General features: G+C 27.4%; 2 protein-coding genes across 3 annotated transcripts; one reads left to right on the top strand and one right to left on the bottom strand.

Annotated features, from left to right (window-relative positions):
• Positions 1-2,778: 2,778 nt before the first annotated feature.
• On the bottom strand, positions 2,779-10,428 carry LOC129966143 (GPI mannosyltransferase 2-like). The gene is made up of 3 exons (XM_056080531.1): positions 10,315-10,428; positions 6,821-7,951; positions 2,779-3,602 (listed from the first exon to the last, which is right to left on the bottom strand). Exons 1-3 carry the CDS (start codon positions 10,375-10,377, stop codon positions 3,345-3,347), a joined length of 1,452 nt encoding a protein of 483 aa, XP_055936506.1. The 5' UTR covers positions 10,378-10,428; the 3' UTR covers positions 2,779-3,344.
• A 273-nt stretch (positions 10,429-10,701) lies between these two features.
• On the top strand, positions 10,702-16,126 carry LOC129965347 (telomerase RNA component interacting RNase-like). 2 transcript variants are annotated; one of them, XM_056079176.1, is made up of 3 exons: positions 10,706-11,009; positions 14,013-14,084; positions 15,850-16,126. In XM_056079176.1, exons 1-3 carry the CDS (start codon positions 10,740-10,742, stop codon positions 15,955-15,957), a joined length of 450 nt encoding a protein of 149 aa, XP_055935151.1. In that variant the 5' UTR covers positions 10,706-10,739; the 3' UTR covers positions 15,958-16,126. The 2 variants fall into 2 exon arrangements, with proteins under 2 accessions (XP_055935152.1, XP_055935151.1); XM_056079177.1 differs by lacking the exon at positions 15,850-16,126 and having other exon boundaries at positions 10,702-11,009; positions 13,878-14,019.
• Positions 16,127-19,249: the final 3,123 nt, after the last annotated feature.

Below are 19,249 nucleotides of genomic sequence, written 5' to 3'. Positions count from 1 at the left end.
GAGAATGCAAGTCGAAGAATGGGGAATTGCAGTCGTTTTACATCAAAATGCATGTCGGTGGGAATAAAGGGAATTGTGGAATAAGCACATCTTCTCCATTCGATTTTCTGGTAAGAATAGTTGCCACGATTCTTGCTGCAAGTTGGTCTTCTGAATCTGATGAGCGTGATAGTAAATGATTTACTTCATTGCTCGCTTGTCGTTCTTCGTTTGAGAAGTTCGAATTGACTTTCCAAATAAATTGCCACGGATCGATGTCAGGTAATTCCTCAACGTTTTCAGAATCAGATTCCGAGCTACTTGGCAGTATGCATCTCTTGTTGTATGTATTTTGAATTTTACCTTTGTATCCAATTTCTTCAAACAGGTCAGAATCTAATGACAATTCCATACCATCGCATCTCATATTCGTCATCTGTTTGCCCATGATCGGACGAAATTAGTAGATAATTATATTTCATTATGCAGGGAAAAAAAAAAACTTTGCACAAGAAGCGTGTGCTGGTAGGGCGTCGAAAACAAACGACTTAATGGACATTATTGGGCAATTACTGATAACAAAATGTGGTGTCCTCACAAATTTAAGGTGATAATTTATCATTGATTTTTTTTGTTGTTGTTGTTTATTTTAATTTACGAAAAACACTAAAACAAATGATAACTACCCCACGAGAAGAAATCCAGAATAGGCGTATCTACACCGCAACACACTAGAACGAAATAAAACCTATTTCCGGGTAGGATATGTCACAAATGAACGGAGCCAAAATGCGTTATTCGTTCGGAGAGGTCAACTCTGGCTGAGCGCCTACAGGTGCTGTTCGCCGTGTCACGTTCATTTCGCCGTGTCACGTCACCTGCTACGTTCAGTGGTGACGGGGTGGTCGGCTGTACGCAAGGTGCTGTTCGCTCAGAGTGAGCGTCGATAACTGAACGCCTAAAGGCGCTGTTCGCCGCGAAAGTGTTAAGGTGGTTTTTAAATTATCATATCCGAGAATTAGCAGTTTTCCACAACCATCCTGAAATGGTGAAGAGTTTTGCCGACGGAACTAACAATCTCTCGCCAACGGGGGGGGGGGCAATTTCCATCTGCTAATGCCGCCTCTGTGTCGAACTCATGATCACCAGCAAATTCGACGACAAAATCGAAAATTCTGGAAACTATAAGAATAATGGTGGTAAATTCCTTGAGAGACATGTTTCTACGATTTTTTTAGAAGCTTTTTTGCCGTGCCTGGAAAAAGTATAAAAAGCCGAAAGATGAACCAATCAGTTTTGATTTAATTGAGTTCAAGCAAATAGTTATGCAAGTTCCCCCACAGCTCCTTGTGAAGTTATAGCTGTTTATTACTGATTTGCTGTTTACTGCAAGTGCTGTTTTGTGCACCCCTCGTCCGTATTTAGCTAGAGTGAATTTACGTAGAAAAAGGCGCGTAATCGTAGATTCTCACGAAGAAATAAAATCTTTCCTTGATTAATTTTGCAAAGATTAAAAATGCAACAATCCCACTGAAAATATTCTTTGACAGCTTTGAGGCATGTCTTTACCCTTTACAAAACGTTCTAGTTGAACAATTGCGACAGTTTAAACTAAACTAGAATAGGAAACACAAAAAAATGTATAATACAGAGTATAAAAATGTTTGTACAAAGAGATATCCACAAAATCTCTTTAGAAATTCAGAAATTATTAAAAAGTCTTGGTGAAGTATAATCAACTGAATACATTAAGTTCAGTTGGTTATATTTACACTAATTCATTTGTTATACAAGTTTGTGATCACACTGCATGTGTGATTTTTATATACTCTGTTGGCAAGTTTATTTTTATGGAATTATTCCGCTGAATAAATTCCATAAAAAGGCGACTTATAAAGAAGATTGTATATTGTGGTTTATTGAAAGGGGGAAAAAATGGATGGCAAATTCATTAAAATTACAAAATAAAGCATAGAAAACATCCAACATTGTTGCCCATCAATTTGTACATGACATACGAAAATTAAAGATGTGTGTGATATTGAACAAAGAAAAGCGATTTTATACAATTTGCTAATACTGTATTATACTACAGGGTGAGAAATTGAACCCCATCTTGATGTGTTTTGTGCAACTAATGATGCCCATACAAAGATAAAACTAATTTCAATGCTTACCTTTCATTTTATAATTCACAAAGGCTTATCCATTAATTTTTTTCCTTAATGAAACCCTGGAAGCTGAAAAGAGACTTTATGAATACTATGCATTCCTTTAAATACCACCAATCGGACAATTTGCATTCTCTGGTCATGAAACCAATGTGCATCTATTTTTCTCCAGATATGTCATAGTTCAGTTAGAAGAAAGATTAATTTTATATGTATTTAAAGCACATGTTAGTCATAAAGTAAGCATATGCAGACACACATTAAAATGTCACTAACTATGCTCATGAGCCAGACAAAGCCATAAAAAAACTTGGTTTATTTGAAACAATGTTTTTTTTTTAAACTTATTAGTTAGTGCATAACAGCCATATGTTTAATAGCATTATTTTTAAAAAGCAATACAATTTGATGATCGGAATTCATACAATTGAGACAAATAAGAAGATAATTCATTTACTTATCAAGTGTTGATTGAAGTAATTTAATGATGATTTTTCAGATGATATACTCATTTCTTATTTTTATTAAAATAGTAAAAAAAAAAAAAAAAATATTTATATGTTAAGCATTAAAATGCAATTACAAAAAAATAAAAAGACATATCAAATTTTAAAGATATTATAGGAAAATTTCAGCATTTCATATTAGTACAAAAGGCTCACATTAATTTTTGACAAAATTATTTATAAATGCCTATATATATTTATGTTGTAATTTGATAAAAAAACATCTTTTCTGAAGAGGAATGAAATAAAATTTGACACTTCCATGATAACAATGAAAAAAGGAGAATATGGTAAAAAATATTTGTAAAAATATCTTGCCATTTATAATTGCAGATTAGTTATAAAATTTTTATGAATATCATTCCAAAATGCATTTTAATTGGTACACTAGCTAAAATTAAGTAACATCTTTAACAAATGATAACAACCACCATATCAAAAAAATAACTAGTCTAAATTCATGACTAGTTAATGACTAGACTGGTATAAAGGGAAGTACCTTGGTCCATTTCATTACACCTTGCAAATTATAAATTTCACATTCTATAATAAACTAACCAAATACTATAAAACTAGTTAAAAATTAACCATTTTTAACATTCATGAGCATTCAACTAAATCTGGAATGAATCACTAATATTTTCTACACTTGAGGAGATAGTTATAGTACATTTCAAAAGACTAGTAATCATGTCCATGGAAAGAAATTAACATGAAGAAATGTACCAGTTAAGAAATATGCAACAAAATAAGAAAATATAATTTTTCCCCATATGGAAGACTTCAGAAAAAGTTTTTTCATGTACAACAGACTGACTAGAAGCCAATTTTTATGCGAATGTTCTTTGAAGAGTTTAAATCTGGCACGGTCATTAGCTGGCAAAACGGCTGTAGCTGCCACCCAGTACAAAACAGGACTAGAAGAACACAGCATACGTGTTACCACCTAAAAAATCATTTTAAAAAAACAGTCAAGAAAGTGATAAAGAAAAGAGTGCAAAAATAAAGTGATTAAAGAAAAACATGAGCTTACTAAGAAAAAGATGAAAACTATAGAGTGCACTTAAAAAAAAAAATAGGTCTTTCATACACACACTTTTGGGTGTGACAAGTATCACAGCTTTAAGGAACTGATCACTCTTCACTTTAACTTCCTCTCATTTTTATTTGGCTCTCAATGACAAGTGACAGGCTGTCCATGAGAGTCTGCCATTGTTCTGTTCCTTTCAACTTTTTGTAGAAAGTATAAATTTCATTTGCACACTGTATATGGAGAATGTTGTCTCTGATATATCAATGGGCCTTTATGCAATTAATCTGCAAAGTATTGCAAAGTACTTTCTGGGTTCAAATTTTTTTAAATTTTACTTTATTTTCCAGGTTTAAAACAAGGAATTGATAAGCAATCTTTTATTTTTTGGTTATTTTACATTACAAAAACTTTTTAATATACATTTAAATAAGTTTTTTAAATGCCATTTTTTTTTAAAGTTAAACAACTCATCCCTATTATTTGGGAAGGGGAAGATTTATATTTTAATTCATAGGTATATAAATCTAGGAGTTTCTAATATAATTTCAACTAAATTTGCTAATGTTCTTGCTTTAAATTAAGTCGAGGTTAGTAAGTTAAGGAAATAAACTCAAACTAATATAACCATTTTATAAAATCCTAAAGAAAATCTGCAATAAAATGCACATATATATATATATATATATATATATATTTCAATCTTGCTTTGTACTCAACTCATCCTCCCATATTTTATAATTAATTTTACACATAAAAAGAGCTTCAAAATCTAGGCTTTAATTTCCTATGAATATAATTACATATCAGTACTACTTTCCTCTAAAAAATTATTGCAAAAATGTTATTCATCCAAAAATTCAGAAAGGAAATAACTTTTTCAGACTTACATTCATTTTCAAATATATTTTTCAATTATGTGCCTTATAACTTTTTTAAAAAAAATGGAAATGTTTAAATGTGAATGAGGCAAAAATCTTAATTAAAAGCAACAGCAGAAAAATTATCATTGCATGACATTTTACTAGATTGAAAAAAATCACTGAATTTTCAAATATAAGTAAATATCTACACATATATCTACAAAAATATTTTCTCCTCAAAACATGAATGTTATAATCTAAATATTTAAAATAATAAGGGAAACTAAAGAACAATTACTCAACCAACAAATAATGCTCCGATTTTCCCAATGAAAACTCATGACCTTTATATATGTTGGCAATGATTAATGCACTCCAATGTAATTCATTTTCAAAAGAAATCAAAAAGACATTTTAATGTGCATTCTTCTCTTCTAATAATAATTAAAAAAAAGTCAGCATGCCCCTAACTACAAACATTGATTTTCTTTCAAAAATTTTTGATTTCATATTAATAATCATTGACTCTTAGATATGTTATCAAATATCATCTGTCTCCTACCTCACCAATTCAAGATACATTACAAAATAAAATTTTTCCCATATAAAATATGTAAAGCAGAAACATTTTTTTAGCTTCTCTCAAAAGTGGATGATATACCACAAGAGACCACTAATGATGTGTCTAGGTGGTACAACCTTTCAAGTATAATAAAAATTAACAAAATCGATATGTTGGTGACTGGTGGAATAGTTGTTCGATTTTGCCAATCATTTGAAATACATAGATGATGGGCAGCACTGAAGGTAGCAAGTTTTGTTTAAAATTACTCAGAATTTAAATAATTGCAAATTCATATTCAGATTACTGGTGTCATAAATGGGAGGAAACAAACAAACAAACAAAACAAGTTAACTGAAATATATATACGAGCCAAGTTTTAACACAGTATTGAAAAATGGAGCAAATTTAAGAAGTGTTTCAAAGTAAAATTAGAAATTCCAAAGCTTATGATATAAGGATCAAAAGTTGGCCAAAGACAATTATAAGCTAAGAATCTTTAACTAGTTTTAAAAATGCATTTATGTATGTCTAATGTAATTAGAAGTATTATTTTTGAAACATTTGTATAAATTGATACAAAATAGTTTGATTAAATTTAAACAAAATAAATTTTTCTTTGCCATTCTAATAAAACTACTGTTTTGCTGTAAATGATTTTATTGAAAATCTCTGAACTCATTAATATTTTTCTTTTAAAAATCCAAATACAAAACTGCAATAAAATTTGAGGTTGAAATTCAGATCAAAATATTAGTTTAACTGAAATTGAAAAATTATTTTTAAAAAAGTCAGATCTATGATGATCAATTACAAAAATGTAGAATTAACTATCTCTAATTTTATTTCTAAAAAAAAAAAAAAAAAAAAAAGAATTTCTAAAACATTGAAACAGGAAAAAATTAAAGGTAAATATGAAACTATTGAATATAGTAAAATTCTCATCATAAGAATAGAAGAAATAACATTTTGAATTGCATGTCCCATAATAATACAAGTAAATGTCTTAGCATGAGTTTTGTTTCTCAAATACATTATGTACATTTTCAGGGGTGTTTGTAGGACCCCAAAAAATCCCCTGAAACTTTTACGGACTTACTACCGACATTTTGGAGTTTCGAGAAGGGGGGGGGGAGAAATGAAAAATTACAATTATGAAGTATTGAATGACCTAATTATAAAAGTTCAATGAATTACTTTTTTTGCAAAATTAAGACCTTTGAACCCAGGTCACGTGATCGCACATCTGGTCGAACGAAGTCTCTCCCTTTTTTTTCTGCCGCGCCTACTTGCCGAAAAGAATCCAGAAGAGAATGTCCGAGAACCGGGGGAATGAGTCATAACTCGCAATAAGGAAAGAACAAAAAAGAAGTTTTTTCCCCCTTTTCACGCATTATCACTGCCTTTGGAGAAAGAAAGGAAAAGTTTTCACCACACACACTGACCTTGCGTTTTCTGCTTTCAAAGCAAACAAAATTACCCAGATCAAAATAAATAATTCATTATTATTCCTACTTCCTTTTGAACGACGATCCCTGGAATTTCCGGGTATCGAAGTTCAAAATCCCCGGAATTCTGGGGTTTCCCCGGAGCACAAACACCCCTGCATTTTACCACTGCCAATCATCTTATGCAAATCCACTTTATCTAGCAAACTATTCAGAAAAAATTACATTAATGTTAGATGTAATAAAAGTTTCTCAACTTACTTGAATATGAATGAATAAAATGCAGAATACTGTGATAAAAAATATATGAAGAAAATAAGGAAGGCATTTAATATTGCTGTAAACATCAGAAGTATCATATATTTTGCTTTCAATAAATCCCAAATGCCATAGATCTTTTCTATGCCTAACAAAATATTTTGTACAAGACACTAAAATTATGATCACAATGGGGGCAGCTAATAAGAAATTAGGTATTTGTTTAATAGAAAAATAACGAAGGAAACCAACATCCCAATATCGAGACTGAACATATGAATAAGAAAGAGGAATGCTCCAAAAACACCATTTGCTTGGTTCAGAGGGTACTTTCAGATCATTTCTTGTCAAAAAATTAACAACTATTTCTGGTAAATCATATTCAGACAGTACTGAAGTACAAAACAAAAGGTAGCAGTAAATTTGATATATAATGAAAGGAAGACTAAACATCACTAAAAATACAATCATTTTTAATAAAGTGGACGAAAACAAAAATACAGTGAGTTTTGTTGGTAGACGATGTGATGAAAATACATAATTTATATGTTGCTTTAAAAAAGTATAAATAAGAAAGCCAGCTGATAAAATGCCATTAGATCGAATGCTGGCACTTAGAGATAATCCACATAAGGCAAAAAAGAAACAACCCTTTTCTAATGCCCAGAGACCAGAAAAAGTAAGAAGAGAGAAGAAACTTTCAGAGTATATAGCCGAAAAGAAAATGGATGCAGGATTGATACAAAAAAGCAAAGCACTTGTAAAGGCAAATATTTCTGATTGGAAGACATTTTGTGTACATTTGTATAAGGCTACAGTTGATAATGAAGTGAGGATGCAATTCAGAAGTACACCAGCCAGAAGTGTACAGTTGAGTGGACTCAAACTAAATGGAAAAATAATAGATAATATATTAGATGAGTATCTCAATAAAACTGGAAACAAAGGGAAAAAGGCAAGTGTGTTCTCATGAGTGTAACTATAGAGGGAAATATGAAGGAAATATTGTGCATCCCAGCGACTGAAACCTTCCAAGAGGTAAGACACAATAGAATTTGCTATTCCGACTCCTTTTTCATATGGCAAGCGAAAAGCATCAGCATTATGGTCTGGCACACAACGATTGAAGATCACCTAGAAAATGAATTAAAAAAAAAAATAGTAAAAATATGTACTACTTTTCTAAATTTCACAATAATAAATATAGTTAAAATTTAAAGCAGAAGATACTAAATAATGTCAAATACATTTGCAGTTATACATAAATTTTTCTACGTGCCTTAAAATAAAAAAGAATATATCATTAAGAAATTTTTTAAAAAATAATAAGTGTTTTAAGACTTTACACAAAATTCCTTTATTAGAGAAACATTATAAGAATCAATTATATGCTTTTCAATTTAAAAATTGACCAAAATTACCAAAAAAAAAAAAAAGCATATTTCATTCTAATAGTAAATGGAAGTTTGAAAACAGATGCTTTCATAAATATATAAAAGATATATTTAAATATGAGAACAATGTTAAAATACATCAAATCTGAGAAGTTTAACAGAAATCACTCTGAATTAACTGATGAACATAGTGAAAAATATAAATATAAAATCATATATATTAATATACCTCATATAAAATGCGACACAGTCCCTTGAAGCCCCTTAGATTCAAAACACAAATTGTATAGCTAGGGAATAATATGTCCTGTGCTAAAATAACTATGCTGAATTCAATGAGGCAGATTATAGTGCCCTGAGCAGCAAAATAAGTAAGAAAAAATAACTAAAAAAAAATGAAAGAGATAAGCCAAAAATACAATCAGAAAAATATATGAAACAACATCATAATAAAAGCACATGAGTTATCTGCACAATTGGCAAAGATATTTGCATTAAAATTATAAACATCCTACAACTTGAAAATGGTTTATCCCAAAACTGAAAAACTTTATTCTCCAGTATCCAACTCACAAGTGCATTTTTCAATTCTGTTTACATTCTTCTTTGCTTAAATTTCACTTTGCTGATACTTAACTTTGAAAAACTGTATGATAATATCCAGAATACATTTTTTTAATATGGGATTAACCCCTTTTTCACATCACAGAAAGATCATAATTTTTATTACAAATATCTCTTAATTTTACAGATAGCTTCAGAAACTTTCTCTTGTGTTTTTATTATGATACAGTGAACATTTTTCTAATTGGACCTCTTAGCTAATCTTTATTTTTTTGTTTCTTCTTTATTTTTGAGCTAGAGATACAGTAACATAGTGCAAATTCAATACCTAATCTAGTTTAGTTTAGTTCTAGTTTAATAAATTCAGCACAGTCACTTATCTGGTTATACGAGACAATATTTTAAATTTAAAGAGCTTAAAAAAACTTTATTGATCACCCTATATATCCTACTCATTTTTCATAAGACAAGTGAAAAGCATTTTCATGTAACCTGGAATATAAAGGTACGATTAGACTAAATTTAAGAGGAGAAATTATTAAAAAAAATTGTCTCTGATTGCTGGTTTCCTTACTTCTGCTAATTAAACTATCTTATATCAATAGAAAAATAAAAATACTTTATTTCCAAAAAACGATAAAAATATAAAGTTGTCTATGTATTAAAAATTTTAATAAATAATTTTTAAGGACTACCAGAATGCATGAGAAAATATCAATTTAAATTTATAAAGCACAGGACATTTTTATTTGAACATTCTAAAATAGATAACTTTATAAAACACTGACCATAAATATTTTACAACTTCAAGAAAAAGAGCAGAAATTTTCAATTCACATGCATTTGTTTAAGTAAGAAAGTGGGAAAATTTATAAATGCACAATTTTAAAAATATATAAGAAAAATATGATTAAAAGAAATGAAATGAAGTCCAGAATACTTGTAATTTTCTGAAAAGGACTTTTTAAGAAAATAAAATTTAGAAATTGCCAAATGCTATTAATGAGTTTTTCAACTGTTCAATATTCAGATGCAAGATCAATAAATGTTGCATTCTATCAGAATACATTAATATTGCAATCCAAGCAAGGTTTGCTTGTTTCTGTAACCTTTAATCAAGAGGGGGGGGGGAATCATTTATCAATCAAACTACACCATTTATCAATTTAGAAAAGTATTGGTTAACAACTAACTTTGAATTCAATCTCACAGTAATTCATTTAAATAAAAATGCATGCAATAAAAAAGTACCAATTTATATCTATTAATATATAAAGACGCGTATTTTAAAATGACAAATGAGAGGCACGGAAATGCAATCTATGTTGCTACAGATATTAAAAATTAATTTTCCAAACAATTAAATAAATGTTGAAACCATAAATTAATTTAAAATGCATAATTTTAAAAAATCTTTTGCAAATAATAACTTTATTTTAAAAATAATTTGCTCTCTTAGAATAATTGTTCGGCAGACTATAGTACTTTTTTTTTATTTCTGGGAAAATTAAAGTAATTAGCTTGAAGAAAAGATTTTACCTGCAGAAGAACAACGAAAATTCGGACGAATAAAGCAAATTTGAACACATTGCCTACACTCATCGCTCACATTTTTTAACCCACTTTAATTATCAACAAACAAATAGAAAAGAAAAAAAATATAAAATTCGGTAGCAATGCCATTCTACAACATCGAATAAAAACTGAATTATGTTATAAATTTAAAAAAATTCAGAGCATAAGAAAAAAATAAGAAAAAATAAGTAAAAGTTTTAGAAAAATAGAATCATTTAAAATGCTGATCTTCAAAATTATTATATATCAACTGAAATCAAATATCAATTGTAAAACAATGAGAATGTTCCGGAATATGGAAGTCTACAGCGCCACCTACAGTCTGAATCTACAAATTAAAATCAAAACAAAAAAAATAATACAAAAACTTGAACAATTTGCATTTCAAGATGTCGTCTCAGCATAGGAAGAATCGTTCTTCTCGTCATCATCATGAACCAATAATAGAGAATCAAGACAGTAATAGTAATAACAGTACTGGAATAATAAATATAATAACTTCTAAAAAACAAGGCATAAATACTTTTGCGAATGATGGAAGTTTTCTTGAGCTGTTTAAAAAGAAAATGGAGGAAGAGGCAAAAGGTGAGACCAGTGGCACATCTGATGGTGAGGGGAACAAAAGTGCCGACGAAAAGTTGAAGAAGCCAGAGAGTTCAGTAAGTTTTCTTACATTTTTTAAAACATAAATAATTGTTTCTGTTTGAATATTGGTTTGGTGGATATTCAAAATTTCTTCTATTTTTTTTATTGCTTTCATCTTGATGCCTACATAATATTAAATGATATAAAGCAACAAGAGATTAAATGTAAACTACATTAATTAAATAAATATTGCTCATTTTCTGTTTAATTATTATTTTGATTGAGTACAGTTATGTAATTATTAAAATCACCTCATCAATTCGTAATAATTTCAAATGGATATTGCTCATTGATGATTTGTATGTTTTCTTGAAAAAATAACATTTGTTATTCTGGTGGTTATTTTTAAATCATATTTTATTTTTAGTCTGGTATGATTAACCTGTGTTGTTTTTTAATTTATGGTTACTATTATCATTTGGCAATACAATAATATGACAAAAATCAGATTTGCCACACACACATTAATTAATTTTTTATCAGATTTGCCTTTCACATTAATTAATTTTTTATCTTTGTTTCTCTCTACCCATGATTGAAAAATATAATTTTAAAATTTTATATGAAGTATCTTATGTTGTGTCTGAGTATGTGGAATTTATAAATAATTTGTAACTTTGAGAGTAAATTTTAAGTTAGTATATCTAAATATTGCCAAATTGCAGCGTTGAAATTACCGAAAGATTTTTTTTCCCCATTTGTACACTTTTTTTTTAATATAAAAATACATGACTTGGTTAAGTTTTGCAATCTGGAAATGTAAAATGTGGATTTTATTGTATAATTTTTCACTTAATATAGTTTCAAATTAATATTTCTTTATACATAAATATATTTAATTTTCTCAAAGCAAGCCAATATATTGTGTTCAAAATTTAAATGCTTATGCAGAAATTTTTTTTTATGAAACAATTAAATAAAGCATAAATTTCAAAAAGTCATAAGGTAATTTAGAGGCTTATTGTTAACTGTTGTTTGACTGTGTTAAATGTTTTTAAAAATTTGGAACTATTATAGGAAAAATAGTGCAGAAAGGAATTTGGTCTCAATGAATAAATAAAATTTTTTTATGTTTTTTAAATATTTTTATTAACATAATTTACTCTGAAATTACTGCAGAAAAACAGCAGATTTTCTTATAAATTGAATATTTAATTAATATTAACAATTTGAAAAGCTGGCATTTTGCTTTTTCTTATTTTAAATAATAAAAATGCTAAATTTGGCTGAATTCAGCCCTAATATTTAGGAAAAGGTGTTGAGACAAGCATTGTCAAAGTGACTTTGTTGATATTATGAATCATATTATTTTTATTATTATGTGAACTTATGGCTCAAATATATATCTGGATGATAAGTTTGAAATTAATAAATTAATATTCTAACTTCTTTATTAGGTAAAATGAAATTAAAATGTATAAAAAGAATTAAGTCATTTATTCCTTGAAATGTAACTTTAAAGAAATGATTGTGTGCGAGTATAACATTCTGTAGTTAAAATCCTTAATTCTGCTTTACATAAAATAACATCTTATTTAAAATCAGATACAATATGCAATCAACCAAACTGTATTTTATTTTAAAGAATTGCTTGTTACTTGTGGATATTTACAGCCTTATGATTTTATCGCCAAGCAAACAAGAGTTTTCACTAAAATTTTGAATAGAGTTTGGCACTCTGAAAATTGTCATGTAAGCTAGAAGCCATAAATGTCCACAGGTATTGAATTGCATAGATGTATAAATTGTTACTTCATTATCAAATGATTATGAATAACTTCAAATTAGATCTCATTAGGGGTAAAATTTATTTAATATAATTGTTATGTAATCAACAGTTTTTCATCTTTTGGAATATTAAAGATGTTGATAATTTATCAATCTTCTTAACTTATTATGAAACTTAAATTCTTTGAATTTAATACTGGTATATATAATTTTAATACAGTTATAATTTTTTTTTTTTTTTTTTTTTTTGTTAAACTAAACACAGAGATGCGATTATTCCATGTATCCATTTGGGGGAAGGGTTCTCGCCTTTTTCTGCTTTTTAAGAAATCTGTTGTTCAGTTATATAAAAAGGATTATCTTAAAGATAAAATGGACAGAAGTCTCCATAAAATATGAATTCAGCATCAAGAAAGTACAGAGAAGAAATTCTTAGCCAAGAATATTTATATATATATATATATATATTTGTGACAATCAGTCAGATCCAAGAAAACAGTTAACTTTAATCAGCATCTACTGTAAAAAGATCACATGCCAAAATTCTTTCATTAAAGTTACATTTACATTCATGTAAGAGTACAAGAACTCAACTTTTTGAGGGATTCAGTTCAAAATCCATGCAAAATCTTTGGATTCTGATCTACACTTTAAATTTAAAATCTGTATACTAGATTTTATTCATTAAATCTTTCAGTTTTGTAGTTACCATGTTCAATTGTACTTGTGCAGACAAATTTCTTGTGAATAAATAGATAAGACCACATAAAAACTTTCATCAATTTTGTTCAAAGTATTTTTAAGTTAAGTTCATAGACAGACAACTATAATTTCAAAAATAGGTTTTTTTGCTCTCAGGGAGATCTAAAAACATAAATATTTGTCAAAATCTTGTTTGATTTTTTGATGATTATAATATTTTCTCTTTGTATACTGCTTATAGAAGAAGAAAAGGAGAGAGCATATTTTAATATAGTTGGGCCAAAATAAGTAGTTAGTATATAATTTGGGATTGTTCTGCTTATTAATTTGAAATAAATGTAATGATTTAATTTTTAAATTCATCTTGTATTCTTAAAAAGTGTATTTATTTCTAAAAGATTATTATTGGTGTTCTTGTTGTTGATAAGGTCATGTTTATGTGTGAAATGTAGATAAAAGCAAATATCCATCTATTGACCTTTCCTCTGGATGTAAGTGTAAGACTAATTAAGCCAGATTTCGAAGGAGTTCACCTTCTTTGGTGCATTGGATTTTGCTAATGGTGGAAGTGCTTTGTTTCTCTCCAGGTAAAGCGACGGATGAATAAAGTGCTCAAGACAGGCATGGTTAAGAAGCAGAAGACGGAGGATTCCCACGAGGTAAGGCATCTCTCTCTTTTATCCAAGATACTAAAGTATATTTTTGTATCATTTTATCTTTATTTCATTATGTAGAGAAAAATTTATGTTAATGACAAATCTAGTTTGTAATAAAGGAAAGGATATATCTTACATTCAATCAAATATTCTTGCATTAGAATATAAGTTTAAAAACTATATAAATTAATTGTATATTTATTATAAAAACTATATAATTTAGCAGAATTTATTTACGGGTAATATTAATAATCTGTCTTATAAAATTTTTTATTTATTATTCAAGTTGTTGATTTCTATGAAATTCTTTTTATAACTCTGATTAGGAAAGAAATACATTATTCACCAGTCATTTACTTCTTATATTCTGCTTGAATTATAATTGACTGTAATAATTTTCCTTGTGAAATTTTATGTCTCTTAACACAAAATTTTTGTGGTCTGATCAATTTTTGAATTATTATTTATTTTTGAAATAATGAGAGAATATATCTCAATATATATATAAAAAAACTTTCATTATTATTAGAAATATTTTAGAGTTGATAAAATTCCTAAATTTTTATATTAATAAAAGTTTTAGGAATGTTTATAATAATAAAAAAAATGTGTTTTTGATGCATATATTTTTGAAACAAAAATAAAAACTTTTTTTCTTTTTTTTTTAATATGCAGAATTTTTGACTTGACAACATTCATTGTTAAATTAGAAAATTAATTAAATTCTTTATCTGTGGGAAAAGTATTAAGCTCTATAAGCTATTATAATTTATTTTGGGTTCAAAATTTTTTGGAGGATTCTGATTAAAGCTTATTTTTTTTATATACCACATCATTCATTTATCTGTAATAATTTAATATTATAAGTTGAAAAGTGATATTGTTGCTAAATTTTTACACCCCAGTGACTTCTGTAAAGTCAACAGTCTGATTTGTATCATTAATCACTTTTATATCTTAATTTTAATAAATAGTTTTATTTATTAATTAAAATAATTTTTTAAAAGTGTGATCTGCACCACAAATAATATTATATTACATTTCTTTTCACGCCAAACTTTAAATTTGGGTAGATATAATTTTTGTTTATAGGCTGTTAGCTTTATTCTATGTATTTTCTGTTTCAATAGCTACATGTCTTGGATTTAATTCTTTATAAGAAAAAAATATTGCTATTTTCCCTTCTCTCATTATATTGGATTGAGGTATGTTTAGAATCCTTTTAAAATTTATGTCTTAAAATATCTCCCTAGAGAATTGTTTCACTTTCAGGGTTAAAGAAGAAATATCTCTATTTTAGTTTTTCTGGTGGTAATTGTTTTCAAATTTAATATTAATATAAGAATACATATATTTGCTCTGATAAGCTGAAAAGTTATAAATGTATACGAATTCTGAATTTTAAAAAAAAAAAAAACTACCTACTGTACATTTAAGTAATATTAAAATAATTTTCAGGTTTTTGTGTAAAATGTTCTAAAATCATTTAATTTCTAAGAAGAATCAGAGAATTTTTTTAAAAGAAAGAATCGGAAGTAAATAATGGAAGAAAAAAAATCTTACTTCTGTTTTCCGTGTATTGAATTTATGTTAAAATTATTTAAAAATTTAGTGGTAGTTAAATAGTATATAAATTTAAAAAAATTTCTGCAAGTAGAAATTTTTTTAAATTTATATTGTTAATTACTACTATGTGCTTTATAATTGCCAAAAGGCAAAGGAATTCTTTGTAAAATAAGAACTAATATGTTTTGATTTATTTATTTAGGAACCTCCACCTCAGAGTGATGCTTGGGCACGTTACATGGCAGAAGTAAAGAAGTATAGACAACAAGCTTGTGATGAGGATGGCAAAACTCGTCCTCTTGTAAAATAACAAAGATTGCACTAACTGTAAAACTGTATATATATTTTTTATTATCTGATATAATAAGGTTTTTGTTTTATTCCCACAATATTTTCTATAGTTTATATTTCTACTTGTGTTGATGTCTATTCTGTGATGTTCTGTTGAACCTGTAGATAAATAAAATTTTAAAAAATTCTTTCATAGACTTGTTTATTATAGTGTAAATTAATGGTTTATTTCAAATTCATTCATTTTAATTCAGTTTTTTGTTTTTGTTTGTTTGTTTAGCAGTAACCTTGTATAATACAGGATTTGGAATCAGTTCTTCAAGACTAAATTCTTCTGACGTATCTATAGATTGATTAACAATGACACATTAAATTTGTCATTGTTAATCAGTTATCTATTTATACAAAATGAGAATTATCAAACCATTTTAAATCATACTACATAAGGTTGAGAGAATAATCATGAAATTTTTTTTTGTATACCTATTAGTTTCTGTTGATAACATTTTACAAAAAGTTCATATTCAACATTTAAAAACCTCTCATGACTATATTAGCAGCTAGTGTTCAGAAAATTGCAGCATATTCTTTCAGTGATCAGGTTCTCCTTGCCTCTTTTTTTTTTTTTTTTTTCCTTCAATAATATTTTTATGCCATCTTCAGTATTTGGCTAAACTTATACTTTTAACTCTACTTCATTCAAGTTTCCATTACCCTCGCATGTCATGGTGATTATTTCATGTTTTCATTTAGTAAAAATGTTGTATAAAAATATTTGTTGAGATTTTTACACAAGAATGATATCTAACAAATTAACAAAATTTGATTGCAACAAACCTAGTGATTTTAATGATAAACTAAAGGGATAATGATTTATGATATTAATACAAATAATAAAAGCGAATACTGTGTTGTCTAAGTTAAGCACTTGTAATTTTGAAATACATTTATTACCATATTTAATAGTAATTTTAGCCACATAAGAAGCTAGATTTGTCATTAGGGATTAATTAATGATTTTGTATTGGAAACTAGATTTGGCTCACTGATAATGAATACGACGGAAAATCCATTACAAGATTCATTAAGTATAATCTTTTTATATCGGTAGTTCCAAGATCATTTCAAAAAGCTAATGAAAGCAAAACAAGGGAATAAAGCAAAGATGCACATATATATTAAAATATGATTGTGATCAAAATTCCAGTTTATTTGAAAAGTCTGTCAGAACTTTAAAAAAAAAACAGGAAATTATGAAAATAATTTTTTAATAAAATATATATTGAGAATAATTATTTTCTTTGTTTTGAAATGACTAAACAAACATTTCTCTCTGTATACCATTATGTAAATATATTTCTACATTTTGATATAGTGCTCTTACGTAACAGAAACAGAAGTCTTGAGGCATTGAAAAATTTCTCATTTCATGGTGAATTAATATTCTATAGCTATGTTACATTTAGTTTTTATTTCGAGTGCACAAGGAATTCTCCAACCTTAAAATTGACCAAAGTTAGGGATTCCAAGTGCTGTCTTATTAAGAATTTTGCTTTTTAAAGGATATTTATGTTATACTTGTATTTGCAACTGATAAAACATGGAAGGAATAATATGACTATATACAAAAACTACTATTATCTATGTGTAGTTTAAAGTTTTTTGTATTGTCTACATTGCTTTTGCTGAAGAAACCATTGAATAAAAACCAGAAATTTATAATTCATCTTAGGAAAATAAACTATTTCAGATGTAGTTTCTATATGAAATTCACGATTCTATTCCTGACGCAAATTATTATCGAAAAGACTTAAAAACTTTCAGCATATCCGATTTCATTAGGTATTTTCTAACAATGCTTCTATGCAGTATAATATACAGTCAGAAAACTGAATTTATTTTCAAGTGAAGTGAAGTTAGGCTTATCTGTATTTGTGAAAGACAATATTTCAAACATAATGCTCATACAGATAGTGAAATTTCCAGACAGGTGCTTTACTGCCCTCTCCTTGCCTCTATTTCATTTCTGCATAATACACAAACCCCCTTAGGATAAGTCCATCTAATTTTTCTATCAGCTTATGGAAACAAACTTTTAAAAAAATGTGTTTTTCAGGGGAAGGGGATATGCTCAAAATGGTTGGTAGCCATAATTGCAGGTACACACAGTAATATTGGCAGAAATAATTATTTAAAATGAACAAAAAGAAATTTATATAATATATTTAAGTTTTGGGGAAAGTCCAAAATTATATAAAGAAAAACTTAATTAAATTGGATTTCTGGTTAAAACGATTACTATTATAATTCTGGTGTTTAAGCTCAGTTTCCAAAATAAATATAAAGAAAAATATAGAGCTTCAGAGAAATATTTTTGTTCCTACTCTGAAATGATAGTATATTCTGGCAACTTTGTTTAATAAGGAATAATAAATCATCATTAATTTATCACTAAGTTTGGCAATTTTTACCACTAAGCTTATGTAAATGTAGATTACTCTAGCATCTAAAATCAAATTCTTTATTACTAGTTTGGATATGCATGCATAGAAATGCTATACTGATGACTTTATTAAAGGTCAATTTATCAAAAGAATGGCATATGTGTGAGGATAACCTACATATTGCTCAATATAAAAAGCAGCAGCAAATTCAATTTTAATTGTCACCTCACTTGTCTTAAAGATTTTAAATTAAACAGAAAACTCATTATTCAGTTTTAAGATTATCTGTTGCTTTCAATTTGTAACAAATTAATTAATGTGTATGCATTTACTTTAAAGAATAAAAAAGAGATAAGTAAACATCCATGAACAGAAAAATTTACAGATATCTTATATATTGAAAATAGCAATTTTATTCTTGAAAGAAAAATTTAAAGCTTTTTTTTTTTTTTTTTTTTTTTTTTTTACAAAAGTGAAAGAACTAAATTTACTTTTACAAGAGAAATTTGTTTGCTTGCATATTCATGTTTAAAATAAAAGTCATGCTTCTTTTTTATTTAGTCAAAAGTATTTTTATTTTTAAAATAAATTTCATTGAAACAAGCTGAGTTAATCATGCCATTTAAACCCAAGAAAAAACCTTACCAGATACTGGTTTCATGTAAAATGAAACTTCAAGCTAGTAATTTTATATAAAAAAATTTCAATCATATCTAAAAAAAAAATTCTTACATATTACCTTTAAATTTTGAAAGAGATATATTATTAAGCATTTCAAAAGCTTATATAGAGAACTTTAAATGTTGGTCATAATTATTTGATAAATGATTTTTTAACAGCATAGAAGAAAATTTCTCTGGAAAATAA

Source organism: Argiope bruennichi, chromosome 4 (assembly GCF_947563725.1).
Source record: "Argiope bruennichi chromosome 4, qqArgBrue1.1, whole genome shotgun sequence".
Lineage (NCBI taxonomy): Eukaryota > Metazoa > Arthropoda > Arachnida > Araneae > Araneidae > Argiope > Argiope bruennichi.
This window is presented reverse-complemented; position numbering and strand designations above follow the sequence as displayed.

What these genes read in the sequence shown, in the direction of transcription:
- LOC129966143 (XM_056080531.1), bottom strand. Translation starts at nt 10,377, where the DNA reads ATGAGTGTAGGCAATGTGTTCAAATTTGCTTTATTCGTCCGAATTTTC. An exon ending in TTTTCGTTGTTCTTCTGCAG is followed by an intron (nt 7,952 to 10,314) that starts GTAAAATCTTTT and finishes TTCATTTTCTAG; the next exon opens with GTGATCTTCAATCGTTGTGT. An exon ending in TTTTATTCATTCATATTCAA is followed by an intron (nt 3,603 to 6,820) that starts GTAAGTTGAGAA and finishes ATGATTTTTTAG; the next exon opens with GTGGTAACACGTATGCTGTG.
- LOC129965347 (XM_056079176.1), top strand. Translation starts at nt 10,740, where the DNA reads ATGTCGTCTCAGCATAGGAAGAATCGTTCTTCTCGTCATCATCATGAA. An exon ending in TGAAGAAGCCAGAGAGTTCA is followed by an intron (nt 11,010 to 14,012) that starts GTAAGTTTTCTT and finishes GTTTCTCTCCAG; the next exon opens with GTAAAGCGACGGATGAATAA. An exon ending in AGACGGAGGATTCCCACGAG is followed by an intron (nt 14,085 to 15,849) that starts GTAAGGCATCTC and finishes TTATTTATTTAG; the next exon opens with GAACCTCCACCTCAGAGTGA.